The sequence below is a fragment of the Mytilus edulis genome, chromosome 6 (genome assembly GCF_963676685.1).
Source record: "Mytilus edulis chromosome 6, xbMytEdul2.2, whole genome shotgun sequence".
Lineage (NCBI taxonomy): Eukaryota > Metazoa > Mollusca > Bivalvia > Mytilida > Mytilidae > Mytilus > Mytilus edulis.
Genome location: NC_092349.1, coordinates 43,392,351 through 43,414,579, shown reverse-complemented (window position 1 = coordinate 43,414,579; position 22,229 = coordinate 43,392,351). Strand labels below are relative to the sequence as shown.

Here is a 22,229-nt window from a genome sequence, read left to right as displayed (position 1 = left end):
CATTTTCTGGAGTGTATTGCCTTGTATTAAATACTTTTAGTATGAGAAGGTAAACCACATCAATGTCGCTAGTTCTCTACTTGAAGATATCAATGGCTCTGCATGTTATTTAGCCAATACAGGATAAAAGAAAGGATATGGTAGGGAGGGGTAAAGTGCAGCAGAAATTGTTAAAATATGCGAACATAATATGCAGCTGGCCTCTTCTTGCTTACTTAAGGGCAAATAAGTTTCATCAATTTCTTACTAAGTTGAGATATTTATAGTTCTGGTTTTATTTGTCAATTCAATCTGTCAACTTTGGGAGTGATAAAAAAATTCTAATGGTACTACCTGTTTCCATCGTAAGGACCAGGGAGTTCAATACTATTTATTGTCTTTGGTTGAAACACTTGCACCAATATTTATAGGTTTTAAAATGGACAAATTTTTCTATTTTATAGTTTTAAATGTATGTGCAAGCTAAATCTGTCCATGGTGGGAAGGTAGAGATAGTTCGTTCATAATTATTTCAGTTGTAGGCAGTTTATAGCTTCAGACATATAGACACATTGGTCTTTTGTATTGGCGGATCCAGGGGGGGGGGGGGGCCTTTTTTTTGGACGATCAATGCATTTTAATGGGAGCATATAGTTGGAACCCCACCTTTACTCTGGGTTGGGAAACCCCCCCCCCCCCCTCCCCTTTTTTTTAAATGGCTGGATCCGCCCCTGTATTGCTACCTCTAAAGGTCTTCCAAAGTTTTCTGATACTTCTGTGTTTGCCTCATTAATTCATACTCCATATTTTGTTTCATTCACAAAGATTGTTTCACAGGTATGAACAGTAACAGTACACCCAAGCTTATTAAGTATAAAAACATCTTGGTTTTGATTTTGCAATGTGGAATCTGGCAAACCTCAGTGAATCACTTGCACCAATCCTTATACCCGGTAATTTCGATTTTGCATAACACTAACAGGTTCTTCTTTTGAAACAAGCCCATGACCATATTCCTTTAAAGTGAGAAAAATTTACATCAAATGAATCAGTATCATGTTTTGTTCTTAAGGTGTATTTTCCATGTGATTTAATAATTTACCCTTAATTCATAGACCATTGAAGCCAAACAGAATTGTAGAATGTGTTTGTCAGATATGGGACATGTATTGATTGTACAAGTTATTCCAGACTCCCCACAGACATAATTTACCTTCATACCTGTAAAAATCTCATTAAAGATCAATAGCCTCTTGTCTTTGATGTCAGTTATTACCTGGGAGTCTGTCAACATATAATCTTTATGGTAAAAATTCATTGGTGAAAGTTGATAACCAGTATTATAAATTTTAAATTTTATAAGTAGATCATATTGGAAGAATTGAAAACTTATCAATTCTGACACACTAAATTTTTGATAAAAAGAAAACCTGTCTTGAATTACCTACTGTGTATAGAAAGTTTACTTAACGCATATAATGGAATAAAATGGTTCTAATTTATAGTTTAGATTAAATCAGGGCTATAGTTTAAGGCAGTAAAAATATAGCTTTGCATGCATAAAGTCTGTTAAATTTGGAGAACATGCTAGGGTCAAGTAGTGCTTGTAGCAATACCAATATAAAAAGACAGAAGAAGAAAGAATCTTCCTGAAAAATATCCTTAGATTAAGATAAAAATCAAATGTTAGTTTTTATGTTTGAGATGTTTATCCTGATACATCTTATGAGGGGCGTAAAGGGGGGGGGGGGGTATCTGCACGGAAGAACGCAAAATAAAATTGCCATTTCACGATGAACGAACAATTAAAAATGTCTTGCACGTTGATCTTTTTACTGATTTCACGAAACACGGTGAATAACGAACCTTTTTCACGGCTGCACGTGAAATAAAAATGGCAAAACACGTTGCACGAAAATAACCCTTTACCACCCTCATCTTATGTATACATCACATGTCATTATTATAAACCTTCCATTAATTTCTTAATTTATATTACTAGCTAAAGGTAATTTGATGTAACCTTGGTAATATACAATGTGCAATTTTACAAAAAGATCAGTTTCAACTTATCAATCAAATCAAATAAAACATGCATTTAGAAGTTTATTTAGAAGTTTATTTAGAAGTTTATTTATAAGGTTGATCTTTATGTTTAATATTTTGTTATATATATAAGAGAACTTTAATGTGTTCTTAAACAGGTGTCAATTCAGGACTTTGAAAAAGGGTGGCCTGCTAGTTAGCTGAAACATTTGGACTGATGCTTGTATAAAGTATATCTATTTATCATATGTATAGCTCCATAAAAAGGGGAGGGGGGCCTGGAACCACCCTAAACCACCTCTATTTTATATTCGCTCAGTTAAATTTTCTCAGACTATTTTATGAATATACTCTGATATATATGCCGATGGTTATTTTAAGATAAATGATATTTTTATTCCAGGATTCAGGATATATTTAAATGGCAGTTGGAGGTTGAAGATGATAGATCTAAGATTGACACTGGTCGTATTGTCTGGAGTGTGGAGTATGAGAGGACATCCAAACAAGAACTGTATGTGTCTCAGGAGTCAAGGATTGTTTCTCACATCAACATCAGATCACAGAAACAAGATCATCTGGTACCTGTTGTTAAGGTAAATATCTTATGTAACAGTCACATCAACATCAGATCACAGAAACAAGATCATCTGGTACCTGTTGTTAAGGTAAATATCTTAGGTAACAGTCTGGTTTGTTTCTCATATCAACATCAGATCACAGAAACAAGATCATCTGGTACCTGTTGTTAAGGTAAATATCTTAGGTAACAGTCACATCAACATCAGATCACAGAAACAAGATCATCTGGTACCTGTTGTTAAGGTAAATATCTTAGGTAACAGTCACATCAACATCAGATCACAGAAACAAGATCATCTGGTACCTGTTGTTAAGGTAAATATCTTAGGTAACAGTCACATCAACATCAGATCACAGAAACAAGATCATCTGGTACCTGTTGTTAAGGTAAATATCTTAGGTAACAGTCACATCAACATCAGATCACAGAAACAAGATCATTTGGTACCTGTTGTTAAGGTAAATATCTTAGGTAACAGTCTGGTTTGTTTCTCATATCAACATCAGATCACAGAAACAAGATCATCTGGTACCTGTTAAATATCTTAGGTAACAGTCTGGTTTGTTTCTCATATCAACATCAGATCACAGAAACAAGATCATCTGGTACCTGTTGTTAAGGTAAATATCTTAGGTAACAGTCACATCAACATCAGATCACAGAAACAAGATCATCTGGTACCTGTTGTTAAGGTAAATATCTTAGGTAACAGTCACATCAACATCAGATCACAGAAACAAGATCATCTGGTACCTGTTGTTAAGGTAAATATCTTAGGTAACAGTCTGGTTTGTTTCTCATATCAACATCAGATCACAGAAACAAGATCATCTGGTACCTGTTGTTAAGGTAAATATCTTAGGTAACAGTCACATCAACATCAGATCACAGAAACAAGATCATCTGGTACCTGTTGTTAAGGTAAATATCTTAGGTAACAGTCACATCAACATCAGATCACAGAAACAAGATCATCTGGTACCTGTTGTTAAGGTATATATCTTAGGTAACAGTCACATCAACATCAGATCACAGAAACAAGATCATCTGGTACCTGTTGTTAAGGTAAATATCTTAGGTAACAGTCACATCAACATCAGATCACAGAAACAAGATCATCTGGTACCTGTTGTTAAGGTAAATATCTTAGGTAACAGTCACATCAACATCAGATCACAGAAACAAGATCATCTGGTACCTGTTGTTAAGGTAAATATCTTAGGTAACAGTCTGGTTTGTTTCTCATATCAACATCAGATCACAGAAACAAGATCATCTGGTACCTGTTGTTAAGGTAAATATCTTAGGTAACAGTCACATCAACATCAGATCACAGAAACAAGATCATCTGGTACCTGTTGTTAACATTCACATTGTCTGTCTATTCTGATACATTTATTAGGAAAAAAGATGGTTTGGTATCTGATGTTGAGGGCAAGATATCTGTCGTGATTTGCTATTTGAAACCAGATATATACTAAATCCCAGGATGGCAATTAATGTTTTTTGTAATAAAAAGGACCAAATATAAATCAACACTAAGTATTTGATAAAGAATCCATTTCATTAGTAGACATTGAAACATTAAGACTAAATGTTTAAAACAGTTTTTGTCTGACAAGTGATTCAATCAATATGTGTAAATTTTCTTATAAAGAATTGAGAATAACTTTATTGGAATTTTGATTATTGATGAGGTGTATTTTCTGAAAAGTGGTTTATTTTTTATGGAGATTAAATTTCCTGATTTTTAGGATCAAGGCGAGTTTAAGGTGTTGACTTTCCTGTCTTGGTCCTAGGTTTTAATTTGTTTAAATATCAAACTAACTGGTTCATGTCTGTCATATTTGCAAAATTTTGCCTTATTTTTGAATACTGAAAATAATCTGTCACAAAACTTTTTCACATTAAAATATATATATAAGAAACTCTTTTTACCAACTCAAGTTGATATCAGACTTGACTTACTTATTTACATAATTACAGATGTATATTTTGATGATAAGATATTAGAGACCTGTCTCTAATGCTGTTATCAGTGAAAAAAGAAATAAACGTTTTTTCAACATGCTTATATAATGATATAAACACATATGAAGAGAGCATGTTTACAAATGTTAAGAGGAATATGCTTATTTCAGTAGGTTTCAATTTGACTTTATGAAAAGATCAAAGGCAGTTTTTATAACAATTTGTGTATTGCCGCAATAAAAACTGCACCTAATACGCAGGATGTAATTATAGTTTTTACATTGGTATTATACATTAATGGTGTATACATCTTACGATATTCTCTGATCTTTTCTGTTTAAGTACTTAATTGTACAAAATGTATATCACTCTGTCATAAAACCTGTTATTTAAAAAATCATTAACTGTAACAGCATGTGATGTATAGAGAAAAAATTGGACTCCCAGCCGAAACCTCAAGTAAACCTCAAGTCATTCGGAAGTGAGAGGTCAATATGGTCATTTAATACATCACTTTTTAAAAAGTTTTCTTTTAAACTATATTAAACTTTCCCTTGTTGCATTTTCCCTTAAAATTGAGATCAATACGAGACATCAATGCTCAATTTTCCCCTTCTTGAACTTCAGTGTATTTTTATGCTAGAAACATGTTTAATACGCCACATTCTGTATGTGCCAAGTCAGGAGCCTGTAATACAGAGGTTGTCAATTGTTGCTGTATATCATGTTTGTGTTTATCATTTATTGTGTTGTACATAAATCAGATTGGAAGTTTTTTGTTTGAATTGTTTTACATTTATCATTTCGGAGCCCTTTAATAGCTGAATTCACAGTTTGTGTTTTGCTCATTGCTGAAGGCTGCAGTAACATATAGTTGTGAACTTCTATGTAATTTGGTCTCTGGTCAGGAGAGTTGTCTCATTTGCAATCGGTACCACATCTTCATATTTTTATAAGGACCTTTCGCATACATTTGTACCTAGCAACTATATTATTACTACCCCTATGCATTGGCATATTTATCTCACTTGTGTAAAAACTTCTGAAGATGTTGTGTTGTAAGCACGACTTGCAGCAAAAATAGATATAAAGGAATTAATCTGTTTACAGATGATATAATATTTAATCTACAGCTCTTATTCCAAACAATATAATGTTTGTATGGTTTTGATTATGGAATTAAACCTAATGCACAATGTCTGTAGCTTTGATCCTGTAGATTTAATGACCAGGTGTAGTGTTTAATGTTAATATTTACAGAAGTTGTTAGATCAGAAGGATTAGTTCATTACACATGCTGCAATCTCACATGCTTATTGAATCATCAAGGAACTGGGATAGAATATATTACATAAAGGAATCGATAGATCTTGACCAGAATACCTGCTAGTTTTGAAATTTCATAGATTTGTTGGAAATATCAAAGCTACATTGACAATGGAATATAATGATTTTGTTTTAATCTGCTATACTTGACACATTTAAGGTGGTACCTAACACTTTAACTAAAATTAATTTGGCTCATTTAATTTTCTTAAAATTTTGACAAAGTATTTACTTTGACCCTTTGACAAAAATATAAAAAAAATCGAACCAACCGTTTAATAAGAAAAATAACACTGGTTATATAGCAGTTTGACAAACACTCATTTTGATCATTGAGAAGCTTAATATCCCCTTAACAACACAATGTAATTAAAACCTTTAGCAGATTTTACAGAGTTATCTCCCTGTAGTATTAGGTAACACCTTAAAATATTGAAAACAATGTGTTGTTGGTAGGACATATATGACAAAAAAAAGGAGATGTGATATGAGTACCAATGAGACAACATACAACCAAAGTACAAATGAAGTTGTTTAAGAAATTATATGCCACCAAAACTGCCTTCAACAATGAGATAAACCTGTACAATATTGTCTACTATTAAAGGCCCAGACATGTTCAAACCAAAAACTTTACGTTCTAATTTATAACAAAACAGTTTACAAAAAACAAATATGAACCAAGGAAAACTTTAACTGAACTGCAGGCTCCTGACTTGCAACAGACATAGTTACACCATCCCAGGAACAAGTATAGTATATAAAAATATCAAGAGACTTACTATAGAATAATCATAGGCAGATCCAGGGAGACTCCCCTTTCGTTGGAAAAATTTGGTTGATTATATAGGGAATCATTGAAGCATGACTGGAGCCCCCCCCCCCCCCCCTTTTGGAAAAGTTCTTGATCGGCCACTGATAATATTGAATCATAAATCAAGTTGCCCCTAGGCTAGAGAAGTTATGAGAAGGGGCATTTCTGCAGTATGAAGGCAGAATGACTCCTATCTATTTTTATGCAGTTAAGTTGCATTATGCGAGCACCCTAGATTTGTGTTCTTCCCAATAAATGCTGAAATACTTGCCATTGTTATTATCTAGCTCGCTACTATGTTATATATAACTAATTGAACAATTTTTTAATACTTTTTATTCTGGATTACAAAAAACATGATCAGAAAAACCTTAAATGATCGTCGATTTATCCAAAAGTTTTAAAGTTACACATAGGAAGTAGTGCTTATTAAGAACCCTTGTGTAGTTCATTATGACTTGTACTTTCGGCCAAGATGTCAAAGAACAATTGTATGAAATATTTAATCGCCGAAAATCTCTTAAGACAAGTAGTTTAGATTTCCCAAATGGCAAAAGTCGTAGGAATATTGTTTGTCATCAATACGTAGTACAACTACGTCAGTAGTCTATTATATAATAAGTTCAACTGTTCATGCTGTTGGCGGCAATTTCAAATTAGAAAAAGAAATGTTCGTATCTTTTCAATTTGGAGGCAGGTGTGCAAATTAGCAGTGGTCCGAGATCCGCGACCTTCCACTTTTGCAAGCGGAATTTCGCCTAGGATAGTTGGTTTCTAGCTACGCCCGACGTAGTCACCTTCCACTTGAAAGAAAATAAGAGTTAACTTGGCAAACCATTACCTTTTCACCATGTTCACCAAACTCTCCCAATTAAACGAGATAAAAACTTATTTTTATCATTATTATTCATGACAGCGATGTTCGTTTTGTTCAATCGCTAGCTTTATACAGAAAATAGCCGACACATATTGTATAAATTCGAGTAAAATCGTATCTGATTGACAAAAACAACATTGTAAAAACATAACAATGGCGGCCGTGAAGACAAAATTTTACAATATCGGATCCGATCCCGGAAGCGGATAAGGGTAATTCCGGGTTTGGCGATCAATTACGCAGGTGAAAAAAATACATCTATGCATGGTAAATGAATATAAACACTAGAATTGTAAATCAAAAGATATATATAAAAGAAAGAAAAAGCAAAAAAATATTTTATGCAGAAACTCAAAATTCTTTTTGACAAATTTTAATTTAAAAATCCAATACAACGTGACAGCTGGGAACAGTATATCTAACAATATACATGTTCATGGTCACAGTCTAAATTTTCTTTATCAGTGATAAATGATGATAATGCATGTGAGATGCTTTTAAAGTGTAAACATAGTACTGCAATTTCAAAGGATTATTTTTTTTATCTCAGTTTTGAAGGGTCAATTAAAGTAGCTGAAAGTTTCTTTATTTTCACAAATAATGCAACTATATTATATATACCTGAATGTAAGTAAATCATATGATATATAGGTGGCATTCTTTGGGCCACTCCACCCCCTCCTGTTTAATAACTTGGAAACGGTCGAGCTCCCACCCCTAAACCATATGAGGAGCAGATCCAGGATTTTAGGTTAGGAGGGGTGCTAACTTAAATTTTCTCCGAGCAGAGCGAGGCTAAAAAAATATTGAGGTAAAATTATCGGAATATTCTTTAAGCTAAGAACAACCCATGCTTTGCAAATTTATGGGGGGTGCACGCCCCCCCGACTGAATCTGCCCCTGCATATATTCAAGTATAGGACAATATAATGAAATATAGGGGGAGTCCATAGAGTTACCCCACCCTCCTGTTTGAGAACTTGGAAACGGTCGAGATCCACACCCTTAAACCTTATATATTCATGTTTGTGACAATATGAAAAATCAAATGAAATATAGGAAGAGTCGCTGGGGGTCACCCCAACCCTCCTGTTTTAGAATTTAAAAATGGTCGAGATCCCCAACCTTAAACCATATATATTCATGTATGGGACAATATAACAAATCAGATTAAATATAGAGGGAGTCCCTTGGGTCACCCCACCCCTCCTGTTTGAGAATTTGAAACCCGTTGAGATCCCCAACCATTAACCATATATATTCATGTACGGGACAATATAACAGTTCAAATGAAAGATAGGGGGCGTCCCTGGGGTCACTGTACACCCTCCTGTTTGAGAACTTGGAAATGGTCAAGATCCTCACCCCTAAACCATATATACTCATGTATGGGACAATATAACAAATCAAATGAAATATAGGGGAAGTCCCTGTGGTCACCCCAACCCTCCTGTTTAAGAACTTGGAAACGGTCAAGATCCCCACCCCGATACAATATATATTCATGTATGGGCCAATATAACTAATTAAATGAAATATAGGGGGAGTCCCTGGGGTCACCCTACCCCTCCTGTTTGAGAACTTAGAAACCAATGAGATCCCCCCCTAAACCATATATATTCATGTATGGGACAATATAACAAATAAAATGAAATGTAGGGGAAGTCCCTAGGGTCACCCTACCCCCAGTAGCGGATCCAGAAATTTTCATAAGTGGGGGCCCACTGACCATCCTAAGAGGGGACCCGCTCCAGTCACGCTTCAGTGATTCCCTATATAAGCAACTAATTTTTTTTCCCAAAAGGGGGGGGGGGGGGGCACCCCCCTAAATCCTCTGCCTACCCCTACATGTTTGAGAACTTGGTTTTTGGTTAACTGCCCTCAGCGCTTACAGCGCTTTGATTTATGTTGGAATTGAAGTCCTCACGTATTATAAAAAGAGAGACGAAAGATACCAAAGGGACAGTCAAACTCATAAACCTAAAACAAACTGACAACGCCATGGCTAAAAATGAAAAAGACAAACAAACAACAGCACACACGACACAACATAGAAAACTAAAGAATAAACAACACGAACCCCACCAAAAAACTAGGGGTGATCTCAGGTGCTCCAAAAGGGTAAGCAGATCCTGCTCCACATGCGGCACCCGTCGTGTTGCTTATGTGATAACAAATCCGGTAAATTAAGTCTAATTCGGTAGGTCACATTCATGAAAGGGAAGGGGATTGTAGTTACGACGTAAGGAACATATCCGATATCATTTGTGAAACGGTTATTCAGTAACGGTCAACCAACTCGTGATGGCGTCCGTAAAATTTACGAAGGGATGATTTTAACTTCACCATTTGGAACTCTTGGTTTAACAGCTTCCTTGTGAGCAGCAACCCTCTATAAAGAAAATCATGATAGGAAATGCAAGCACGGGAATATCGTAACAAGTGGGAGATATATACCCTGTATGCAGGTGCTGCTGGAATGTTGCTACTTAGAAATGGAAAGTTCACAATTGGAAAGCTGAAATTATCTCTTTTGTCGTAAAGTTTTGTTTTCAACCGACCCTCGTTGTCAATTTCTAGATGTAAGTCAAGATATGAGGCCGACTTAACTGTATCTGTAGTATCCTTTATCTCTAGCTTGATTGGATAGATGCGTTCCACATAGTCATTAAATTTTGAATTATTTAGTGAAAGAACATCTATATAGCAAAAAGTAGAGTTAAAGGATATTGCTAACTTCTTATCTTTCTTCCTAAGAAGTTCCTGCATGAAGTCAGCCTCATAATAATAAAGAAACAAGTCGGCAAGTAGAGGGGCACAGTTTGTTCCCATTGGAATGCCGACAGTCTGTTGAAAAACACGTCCTCCGAACGTAACAAATATGTTGTCAATCAAGAAATCAAGCATCTTGATAATATCAGTTTCAGAGAATTTTTTGTTCGAATCAGAGTGATCCTTTACAAAGTAGGATTTATCCCTCCCTAAGACAAGGTACTTATATCTACGTTGGCCATTCTTTTTTACGAAGCAAAGCAATACCAACTCTTTCAATTTGTCTTTTAGTTTGGAATGTGGAATACTAGTGTACAGAGTAGAAAAGTCAAATGTTTTAATACTGTTACAAGATAAAAGAGAGTTAGATTGTATGTACTCTAAAAGATCTTTGGAATTTTTAAGTATCCACATCTGATTCACGCCCCCTCTAGAATAGGCAGTTTCACAATAACTTTGAAGCCCGTCATTGATTGCTGATAAAATAGATGTGAATAATTTAGAAAGAGGTTTCGTGGAGCACTTGGAAGACCCAGCAATATACCGATGTTTGTAAGGACTGATACAAAACTATTTTAAATCCAGATAGATCAAACAGAATAAATGCCACTAAGCAAAGTTTAAATCAAATTCTAAAAGAATTTTGAAAAAAGTTAATTTCCATGTACAAAAAACGGGTACACTACACCTACTTATCAGATAAGTCCCTGTACTATTGATGTAGCTCTGGATATTTATATAACTAAGGTTTTCTCTTTGAATTAAACTGTTTATATTTTAAGTCTTTTATCTGAGGGGAAGATTTATATGGGTGATATTTCAGTTAGAGGCTAAGAGAGTCAATATTGACAGGGATTAAAGGGATTACTATAAAAGATAGATGCTGGGTTCAAGTAGGTGGGTCTTTCATACATTTTCCTGTATCAAAAGCTAGATTGCTTAAGTTTATATTATGACCAGAAGTGAGTCATAAACCTAACGTTTTAGTGTAATTAATTGATTTTTCAAACTTTTTGAAGTCAGTTCTCTTAAAGTATTTTTTACAAGATTATACCAAGTAAGCTACATGTATAATGTATTAGAAAAGTGTTATCGTTGAAAAAGAATTTGCATGAAATTTCTAGTTGCTAATGCTTTAAAAACTAGTAACTTTGTTTTTCATGACTGTCAGATATTTAAATCTTATTTGATATCCAAATTTTTTATCATTGTAAATTATGACTTGAAACTTTATTTGTTTGCTCCAAAAATAAAATATAAAACAAATCCTACTGATTTTGGATGACCATTGTGTTTCGACAAGAAGAAACATTTGGACAAAAAAATGTGATTGAAAAACAAAATGTAAAAGTGTCAAGTCAGATGGCTGGTCAGTGGGTGTGGTGTCTTTATCACATTATCTTAACGTTGTTGTCATTTAGGGAATTTGCTCTGATGAAGTATCCTTGAAAGTCTATGTTAAATTTGTACAACTACTCTAGACATTTGGTGATTTGCAGCCCGACAAATTATGTATTGAGACATGGACCTGTCTATCATTTTTAGGGCTGTTGATCTACAAACCTCCTTCTGATTTTCTTTTGTCATTGTGATTTTGTATCATTGAACTGTACTCTACATGCTAGAACAAAAAAATGGGCATGTTTCTAGTTTATGAGAGTATGGGATAAAAGTGCAAATAGGACAAACATGGTTGCTGTACTAAATGTATCACAGAAGTTAATTTAAAGCGGTGGTATCTCCTGTTAAAACACAGGATTTAAACACGGAGTAACTTAATGCAGGTGAAAACCTAAACATCCTGATATCTGCAAACATTGGTAAAATCATTAGTCAGAACTTGAAAGATCTGTAACTTTACTTAGGTGATTAGTTAAATCTTTGATAAAGAACTGTATCAACAAACATAAGTTTACAGTAAAACAATTTGGGTAACTAGATATATTTAATATTTACTAGGTTTCAATACAATTAAGATAATTCTGTATTTACTTATTGATTAGACGTAATAACAAGATGGTCGATGAGAAAGATAATTTTTCTGTCGGAAATAGCTTGAGGATAGGTTTTCGTTTTAATTGAGGTTGTCAGGCTAATGTTTTTTCAGTCCTAACGGAAATTCTTGACAACATATGAATGATCTGAAAAGTGCATTGGAAGGATTAATTTCAAAATGTCTTCTTTAGTTCTGATTGGTTGATATTTGATTCAATTAAAAGTCAACATTTGAATTTGATTGGTTGCTTTTGAAATTATAACAATTTTATGATGGAGCTTTTTAAACATTCATCTTAGGAAAAATATTTTGGGAACAGTAATACCCCAAATATATTTAAACAACCAATTCATTTATAGATTACTGGTTTAATTGCTGTTATTCATCTACATACTTATATGATCTTATACTGATTCTTCAAAAATGAATGCTCACCCAAATTATGTTTTTAAATATTTATTAAAGACAATGTTGAATCTCAATTTGATTTGACAAAAATGTAAAATTTTATGGATTTGTATTTTTGTCCTTTTCTTTCCTTTGTTTTGTTTTGTTCTGTTTTGTTTTGTTTTATTATTTTATTTCTTTTAAATCAAATCCTAATGATGTGAATAGTTTTGGCATGATTTTAAAAATGTCTTATAATTTGACAATCATTGGCGTTGTTTGTCATGGCGGGTTATATTGACAATAGTCTAATTTTTTGGTCCAAATTTTAACAAAAATAATGTTTACGATATATCAAAACATTAAACAACCGTTTTGTCAAAACCTAAATTTCTCAAGGTTTTAAATTGAAATGTTAATTGTCAGTTACAGGATACTTGAACCACTCAAAACATTAAAGCGACAGTAACTTAAAACTTTTTTTAGATATTTCCTTTTTGTTATGGATATAATTGGCGATATCGGAAGTGATCTTTAAGGATGTCTGATGTTACAAGTGCCCTCTAATTATACCACTAGACAAATACAATTACAGCTAAAGTTGCATTGTTATTTAGAGATCTTATTTAATGTCTGCTGCACAAAACCTCTAGACTTATGATAAAGCCTTGTGCAAATTGATTCAAGATTGTATGCATGTAATATGTTGTAGTTTGGATAATATTTTTGTACTCTTTTAACTTGACAGAAATGAAGTTAGGGCTTCAGGTGGAGGCTCATATAATGTCTCTAAAGGGGGTTATTTAGGGTCATTAAGATCTGAGTTTAATAGTCCAACACAAATCTGAATCTTTACTTCAATAGTATTAAATAATATTTTTTGTTTTTTGAGATGCATGTTTGTCTGGGTATGATGTTTTCCGAAAGGTTTGAATTTTGTTATTTTCACCTTGGAAAAAATGCAAAAATACTGCAATTGGAAAATTGCAAATTTGGTTATTTTTATATTTAAGAATTAAAATGGAATGGTGCCAGGGATCATGTAGAAGATTTGTTGAATTCCTCCATGGGGTAGTGAAAATGAGAAAAAAAAAATTATAGCTGTAGTGTATATTCATGTATGAACATAAACAAACTCATATGTTTTGAAAACAGAATAAGAATTTGAAGTAAAAATAGATGTGATCCCTATCATTACCCACAAAGATAGAAAAAAAAATGTATTTTGTAGATGCTATCTATAGGCTTAGTAAAAATCTTTGATAAGAATTGGGTTTTAGAATATTTGTTTAAGATTTGCTCTTTTCTTTTCAGGTAAATGAGGTATTAAACTTGGCCATGTTGACTGGTATCAAACAAATCTATCCCCTGGGAATATATCTTGTGTCTGAAGATGGAGGTGCCAGAGATGTCACTTATAACACAGCTTGTCATTCTGTAGAGGAAGATATAATGAAGGTTTGTATTCCAATTGTACCACACTCTTCCCTCAAAATTGTAAGACATTTTAACTATGCCATGCTCATTATTTTAAGTTACAATGGAATGTAAGTCTTAGGATTGAGGATTTAGAAAGAAAGAGAGAGAAAATACAAAGAGGCTATCCGATAAAAACAGACAATACCATGGCTATGAATTAAAATGACAAAAAGACACCAAAAACATAAAAAAAAAAAAGTCTGAGCAACCATAGATACCAATCATATTGATATTGTTATCAAGATAGTCTTTATTATCAGACCCTTTTTTTTCTTGCATAAAACAAAATCTCCATGTTAACATATTCTGTAAATATTTTTCAGGTTGCCTCTAACTGTTCCTACATCTATTTGGATGGAACTGAAAGGCGTGGATCACACAACGTCACAATCATCACAAAGTCAGGACATCACACAGCATTTATCCACCTGACAGTGTGGATTCCCATGACTCCACTGGATATCAGTCTGTCGGACAACAAACTTAGTCTGATTAGAGGCTGGAAAGTAGCATCTACAAGAGGGAAGAATAGTAAGAAAAGGTAAGTTAAGAGAAGTATTGAAATTAGATGAAAAATTGGAACCAGTAATATGACTGTGAAACTTCATAATTCCTCTTCTGGTTGAATAATAAGGACGCCTTAATACATTATAGCATTATTTTGGTGATATTACTTTAAGTTGTAGTTAAGTGTTAATATCATGAAGATAATGGTTTTGTAGATGGAAAAGAAAACGTAATTGTTGCTTGATAAAGCAACTTCATTGTTCTCCAGCTCGATACTTTCAAGTAACTTAAAATATCTCCTTGAAATTCTACGTCGACATTCTCATTGTCTTACAAAAATTATGAAATATGTGTGATTAGAAAGATTATCCAAAACACAAGAACTGCAACATTTGTCTTAATGGGAATGTTGAATCAGCAGTTTCCTGCCATTGTACAAATTTATCTGTGTCTACCAAGAAAATATATCATTCAAGAATCAATAGCTCTTGTGTCTGTATTTAATTTCATCAAATCATTTTGTTATTTGCAGATCAAGAAATAAACGTTTAGTAGACCTTGGTATGCTGACTCATCCAAGTGTTTATCTAAGAGATGGTGGAAAGAAATACAAAGGCTGCCATCTGAGATACCAACAAGCTGAGCTAGACATCTATGGGGTGTTTTATATCGCCACATCGTCTGGAATTGATTATTTTAAAGGGAAGAAAGTAGCACTGAAGCTGACTGATCTCCTACAGAACAGACTGAGGGTGTCAGACCCTAGGATAGCTCAACTGAAGAATGGCGTTATACAAGGTGTTGGACCAGGTGTCACAGAGATCCAGGTAAGATTTGAGGAAAACTTTATGAGGTGTTATAACCTTAAAATTTACAATCACTTAAAATATGTGCATTAACAGTCTGTTTGATATAAAAAGAAAGAAGATGTGTATGATTGTCAATGAGACAACTCTCTACCATCCAACAAACTACTTACAAGATGGTAACTGTATATAGGTAACTATGCAGTCTTCAACCATGTGCAAAACTCTTGTTGTAAAGCAATCTATAAAAGGCGGTGAAAGGACAAGTGTTGACAATAAAAACAAGAAATCTAATATTTATGGACAAGACTATAAACGAATATCAAATATGATCCCGAAATCTCCGGCTTAAAAACCTGAAAAACATGAGGTCCAGAATTTGAAGAAATTTAAATCCCAACATCCTGAAATTCAAAAAAAGAAATCCTGAGCTTAAAACACCCGATACCAGAGTCTTAACAAGTGAAATTCATGTGGAAAAGGTTCATGCTGATCTCAGCTAATGTGTGATTCATATGAAAATTTTCACGTGAGTTTCATGTATAAGCTTGTTTGAGGTGAATCTTACGTGAGATTTTTCACATAAAATGTGAGCAAGTTTGCCTGTGTATTACACACTATAGTTGTTTAACTAGGATAAAGTTTATCAGGGTCTCTCATGAATTCTCTGTGAATTCATTTCATCATGAATATTAAAGATTAGAACTATAGAATACTAAATAATTCATACATTGTTTTTTCAGGTTTTATCTCCTAATGGCCACAGTATAGCAATATCAGAAGTGCGTGTTGGTAGTGACAAAGTTTCCTTGACCAGACTGGTTATAAATGTTATCACTGGGGTAACTGTAGATGTACTGGGTTCCAGTGAAGTACCAGGAGCACTTCTTATAAAGGCTCATATAGATAGCCAGTTTAGAACAGAGTACCAGGTACAGTGATTAAAAATGGAAAACATATTAATCTGATGATTAATTTTTCACCCCAATATTTTGTGTAATACTTGAGATGCTTAAAAAGAAATCAAAGTGTTCGGTCAAAACAAAAGACCAAAACAAAAGATCAAACCAAAACTGGACTCCTCAGAAAAAAGGCATAAAAAGACATGAGACAACTCTACACCAGATACCAAATGACATTCAAGTTAAGAAATATAGGTCGCTGTACAATGTCAACAATGAGCAAAAGAAACACCACAAAGCTATAAAAAGCCACAAAATGGCAAATGTATAACAATTCATATAAGACAATAAACAATAACCACAAATTTACAGGATCTTTGAATTTTATATAAAAAAGAGATATTTGATATAAAATAACTATTAAAATAACATTATCTGTTTAACAGGAAGGAATCATCAATATAGCACTGCAGTTTTCTGATGAAACGAGGATACCCCTGAAACATGTCAACGCTGACGACTATCACCTGGCTGTATCTACATCCTACCGCCATCTTGTAGGTGTGGTTAAAGATAGTAAACCTTATCAACCGAGAATTGTGGCTATCAAGGAAGGACGTGGAGAGCTGTTCAAAATAGAATTCAAATTAGGAAAGAAATGTCACAAAAAGAAGACCCTCCCGTTGCAGACCGATATCGTTATTATTAATGCTGATTTCTCACTTCCAAATACAATACAGACTGACCAGACATTAAATGATTGGCCTGATCATGGAAACCAGCCAAGTGAGAGACGGGAAAGTAAGCGACTAGACAAACCAATTTACAGCTTTAAGTCCTCACAGAAAGACGAAGCACATGACACAAAAGATAAGGGTAAATACAGCAAAAAGAGTTCACCAGATTCACAAGTGTATGGCATTGGCATTGATCTGAATGAAAACTTAAAACAAATGGCTCGATCCTCCAAAAATATGGCTCAAAATTTACAAAATGAACCTGAAAAGAAGCGGGCTGAAAATCCAGGGCTTTCTCCATTGGAAGTTGGAATGTATGTTTTGTTAGCCGTGTTTGGTGTTGTGTTTACTGTATTCTTTAGCATTGTACTAATGTACAGACATAAAAAGAAGCATGCCACAAATAAAAATAAAGGTGGTACTGTGGCACAAGCTAATGACTGGGTATGGATAGGACGTGCCACTTTAGAACGTAATGCCATCAATACACAGTGTTCACAGGCACTCATGCCTGATAATGATTTCAATGGAAATCGACCTGTACCAGTGGACAGTGGCATCCATTCAGGCATCCACTCGGGCGTCCACTCAGCACAGAGTAGCAATCGTAACAGCTTTGTGTCTACTATAAAAGGATCAGAATGTAGTATACGCATCACTGCCAATCCACTGCCTGAAGAGCTACCAACAAACAATAACAATGCCAACAGGGAACCAGAGTGGGATTACGAAGCTATGGGTATGAACTATGACCAACTGGCAGACTATTTTGATAACCTTAAAGAATCTACTGCTTAAAATGAAATAATTTGACCTTGACCTTGTCCAGCAGATCATCAAGTTGAGTTGTGAACTTATTTTTATTGAGAAACTAGCAGTTCAGATATTATTTTGAACTGGGTTAGTTAAGTTATAAGAATATTGTTTATCAGAATTGTTATAATTATATTTCATGTATATATAGACATCAAAGAAATCCGCAATGTTATTTGTCATCCACAGATTTTCACGTTTTGATTCGAAAAACATTTAACAGTATCTCCTTTACCAGAAAGTCATTGACAAAGGGAGATAATATATTATTCTCTTGTTTTACACTTTTTGATATAAAACATTATCTACTTACCTCCCTTTCCCCAGGTTGACAGCTTGAAATGTCATGGACAAAGGGAGACAATTTATTAATCTCTTGGATAACATGATACTCGCCTAATGTTTTTCAAAAAAATATTTTCATAAACAAAATTTTAGTCATCAAACCTGTGTTTTATATAAGAAAAAACATGTCAACTTTCAACTGTTTAGTCAACTTTTTATCCAAATTAAAGAAAAGGATTCTTCAGTTGATCAATAAGCTCATCGTAGATAAAAGGAATGAAATTTTGTATCTTGTAATTAAAACTATGATACTAATGAAATCAACCTTTGTGTCATCAATTCAGAAATTTCTTTCATGACAATATTTGATTAATTATCAGGTGTAAATCAAAAGTAATATATTTTTTTAAGGTATAATAAATTATTTCAAATTCACTTAAAATACTGGTATTAAACTAGTACCTGAGCAACAGGCAACTAAAGTTCAAATAATTCCTTACCATGTCTTCAAATCAAAGAGCTAAATCAGGGCACTTGTTAATTTCCAATTTTGCATGCAGCTTAATAACTGTAGTAAATGCAATAGACCTTAAAATATTAAACCAGTTATCATCATGTTAATAAAACCAGAGTGCAGACCTTTGTTTTGTTCACCAATAATGAATGCTTATAATTATAACTGTACATGCAATATGTTTGCAACGCAGTATAAATACGTAATAAACAAAAGAACATTTCTGTATTTAATTTTTGTCAAGTTTAGTAATGGATTTGGTCCAGATTAAAACAAGATTTTGTTCACAATTAAATTTGCTTGAAAGTTCACTTTTTTAGACAAGCTTAGTTCTATGAATTGAGGTTAACTCAAGATGAAAAGAATAGTTTTTGTATGATCTTGTTCTTCTTAATTCTATACTTCTTCCATTTGTTACTCATGCTTGCCATTTTTATAGATTTTTTGTTAGTTATGCATTTACATAGATTTTTAGGTGCAATGAACCATGTTATTTATCTTTAATGGGCTATATTTGTAAGCTTTACGTAATTTCGTACTGTATTGATTATTGGTATTATTGTGAAATAAGTTATTTTATTCATATTGATGTCGGGTAATTTTTATGCCCCACCTACGATAGTAGAGGGGCATTATGTTTTCTGGTCTGTGCGTCCGTCTGTCCCGCTTCAGGTTAAAGTTTTTGGTCAAGGTAGTTTTTGATGAAGTTGAAGTCCAATCAACTTGAAACTTAGTACAAATGTTCCCTATGATATGATCTTTTTAATTTTAATGCCTAATTATATTTTTTACCCATTTTCACGGTCCATTGAACATGGAAAATGATAGTGCGAGTGGGGCATCCGTGTACTTTGGACACATTCTTGTTTTATTTTAATAATTGTTAGTAATTAAAAAGGATTAAAAAATGTTAATAAAAAGATATTCCCAAATATGGTCAACTTCTGAAAATTTCACTACTTTTGTTTTGAGATATGAATTATCTGCTGGAAAATGAATTTTTAGATCTGATTTTCATGAACTTATTTTGATATTAAGTGTGCCATACAATTTTGCGGTATATATATAAGTTTTACAATAAATAATACATTGATAAGTTATATATCTGGGAGAATTGTTAATAAAGTGATTGTTTTTTTTCTTTGTATACAGATTATGAAGAGTGTCCAAAGACATTTTACTGCTTGAAAATGTTTTTTTAAATGTTTATTGATAAAAACTACTTTATGCTGTAAACTGAATTCATTTTCACTAAGTAACAATGCAACACAAACATGACAAAAAGACCTTCTGTACGAATAGAAAGGCCAGTAATTAAGAACCTGTTGTCTGATTGTCCAAATTTTTTTTTAGTCCAATGTCATAATCTTTGACCAATATTTATTTGACTTAGGTCATTTCAATAACATTCAAAAACAGACTTACAAACAATCCATGAGGTTCTGTAGTAGTAGCTTAAATTGATAATCAAAACTATTGGTTCTTCCCATACATAAGGTAAACCAAAAACATACTTGCTAAATATCACTATTGATTAGCTAGCTTGGTCACATTCATTAAAGATAGATTGAGAAATTAAACTTTGACTTATCTGTTTTGAATTGTTCATGCTTCTAGTTTTATTTCAGTAATCGTTATTTAGTGGAACCTTCCCTTAATTTGTGCCAAAATAATACAATTTTCCTATTCCTAAAACCTTGGGTCAATATGTGTTGAAAGCAATAAGTTAGTTGGCAATGACTAATTAAGTAAATTGATTGGTAGAATCATTTAATCTTTGAAAATAATGAAATTCTAAGAAATTCTGATCAAGAAAATATTTTTGAACAGTATACACTTCAATAATATCTTTTCAACATTTTCTGTGACAAAGAAAAAACAATCTGTAAAAGATTACCAGACAAAGACTTTTTTGCTAATATTTGTTGTTTTATAAGTAGTGTTGTTATTATTTATTAGTTGTTAAATACTCAGTTGTACATAGCTTATTATTTTTCTGCTGTACATTGTTGCTGTATTGTAAATAAATATGTACAAATATTGTAAAAGATAAGATTATCTCCCCTTGTATATGTATATATAAAAACTGTTTATTATGTGTATGTTCTGTGTAGGGTAAAATCTCATAAAGTCTTCATGTAGTCTTGGATGGTTCTATTTATATTGAATAAAATATATGAAATATAAATGTTACAATTAAAAAATGCCGGTCGTTTTTAAAGTTTACTGAATAAATTGCTGAAATGTTATTTAGGGCTAACAGTATCATCATTCAATTAATTCTTCAATTGAGACTTTTGGTTAAAATGAATTTTTGAAATGTGCTTTATTTTTATAATTGATGAATAATTATGAAAGATTTAGTTGTAAAAAATATTTTATTCTCTGACCCAGAAAAGTACTTTATTGATATTTTGAGCCAATGAAATCCTTTTTATCAAAGAGGTCACATGACATGAGACTTTTTTTGAATGCCTTTCATCTTAGTAGAGTGGATAGAATTTTAAGCTTGGGTATCTAATGAATATTTTATTTGATAATATTTATGCCTAAAGTGAATTAAGTTATGCTAGTTTAAGAAAAGTACTTACCTGAAATCAATTGCCATGGAGATACCCACCATTTATATATTGATTGTTTAAATCCCACAAATAGTTTATAACCATGGTGATATTTACCCACCAATTATTATTATATATATAATTCCATAACTGCAGTGCTAGCTTTTCTGCAAATGGTGATGTGCCCACCAATAATTGTTGTAAGATCATTAGTTTTACATGTATTTATAATGTGCTATTGTTTATTTAGGTATTTCATGAATACCACATTAAATTGTTATTTTATAAAATGTATTGTTGTTTCTTTATACTTAATATTACACAATCAAATCATTTTAAAAATATTAAAAGAGAGGCTAAAGAAATCAAAGGGACAATTTCAAGGCAGATAACGGAAATTGACTTAAAAGGGAAAAAACTAACAGTTTTCAAAACACAACATAAAAAACTAAGCAACAATAACTCCAACAAAAACATGATTGATCTCTGTTGCCTTAGAAGAAAATGTAGTACCTGCTTTAAATGTGACACCCTGGCATTGTATTATAGAGTGTTTATGATGCACCTAGTTTCATGACCAAATGTTCAGAATCTCCCCCTAGCTTTCATAAGACCAGTACACCCTTCAAACAAAGCTTAAAATAATACTCAAAACTTCAGCCCTAGTCATTCATTAAAGAAACCACTTTGTTCTTCTGTCAGAGCAAGTTGCATCAAAGTCTCAACCCAAGTTCAAGTTAACTTGCTAAAGTAAAACCTTTGTATGGATAAACCTTTGTCAAATTTTCGAAAGCAAGCTAATATATGGGTAGTAAAACTATTTAACTTGAGAATAAATTGTTGTGGATATCTTATTTTGACAGGTTCATACAAA

The 22,229-nt window shown here is 32.9% G+C and overlaps 1 protein-coding gene across 1 annotated transcript in view; it reads left to right on the top strand.

Annotated features, from left to right (window-relative positions):
* LOC139527708 (transmembrane protein 132C-like) overlaps positions 1 to 21,645 on the top strand; it is a 36,447-nt gene extending 14,802 nt beyond the window's left edge. Inside the window, exons 4-9 of the mRNA XM_071323331.1 lie at positions 2,429 to 2,621; positions 14,066 to 14,209; positions 14,554 to 14,771; positions 15,270 to 15,564; positions 16,287 to 16,475; positions 16,892 to 21,645. Coding sequence (XP_071179432.1) covers positions 2,429 to 2,621; positions 14,066 to 14,209; positions 14,554 to 14,771; positions 15,270 to 15,564; positions 16,287 to 16,475; positions 16,892 to 17,980 — 2,128 coding nt within the window. The 3' untranslated portion in view covers positions 17,981 to 21,645. The remainder of the gene's footprint in view (positions 1 to 2,428; positions 2,622 to 14,065; positions 14,210 to 14,553; positions 14,772 to 15,269; positions 15,565 to 16,286; positions 16,476 to 16,891) is intronic.
* Positions 21,646 to 22,229: the final 584 nt, after the last annotated feature.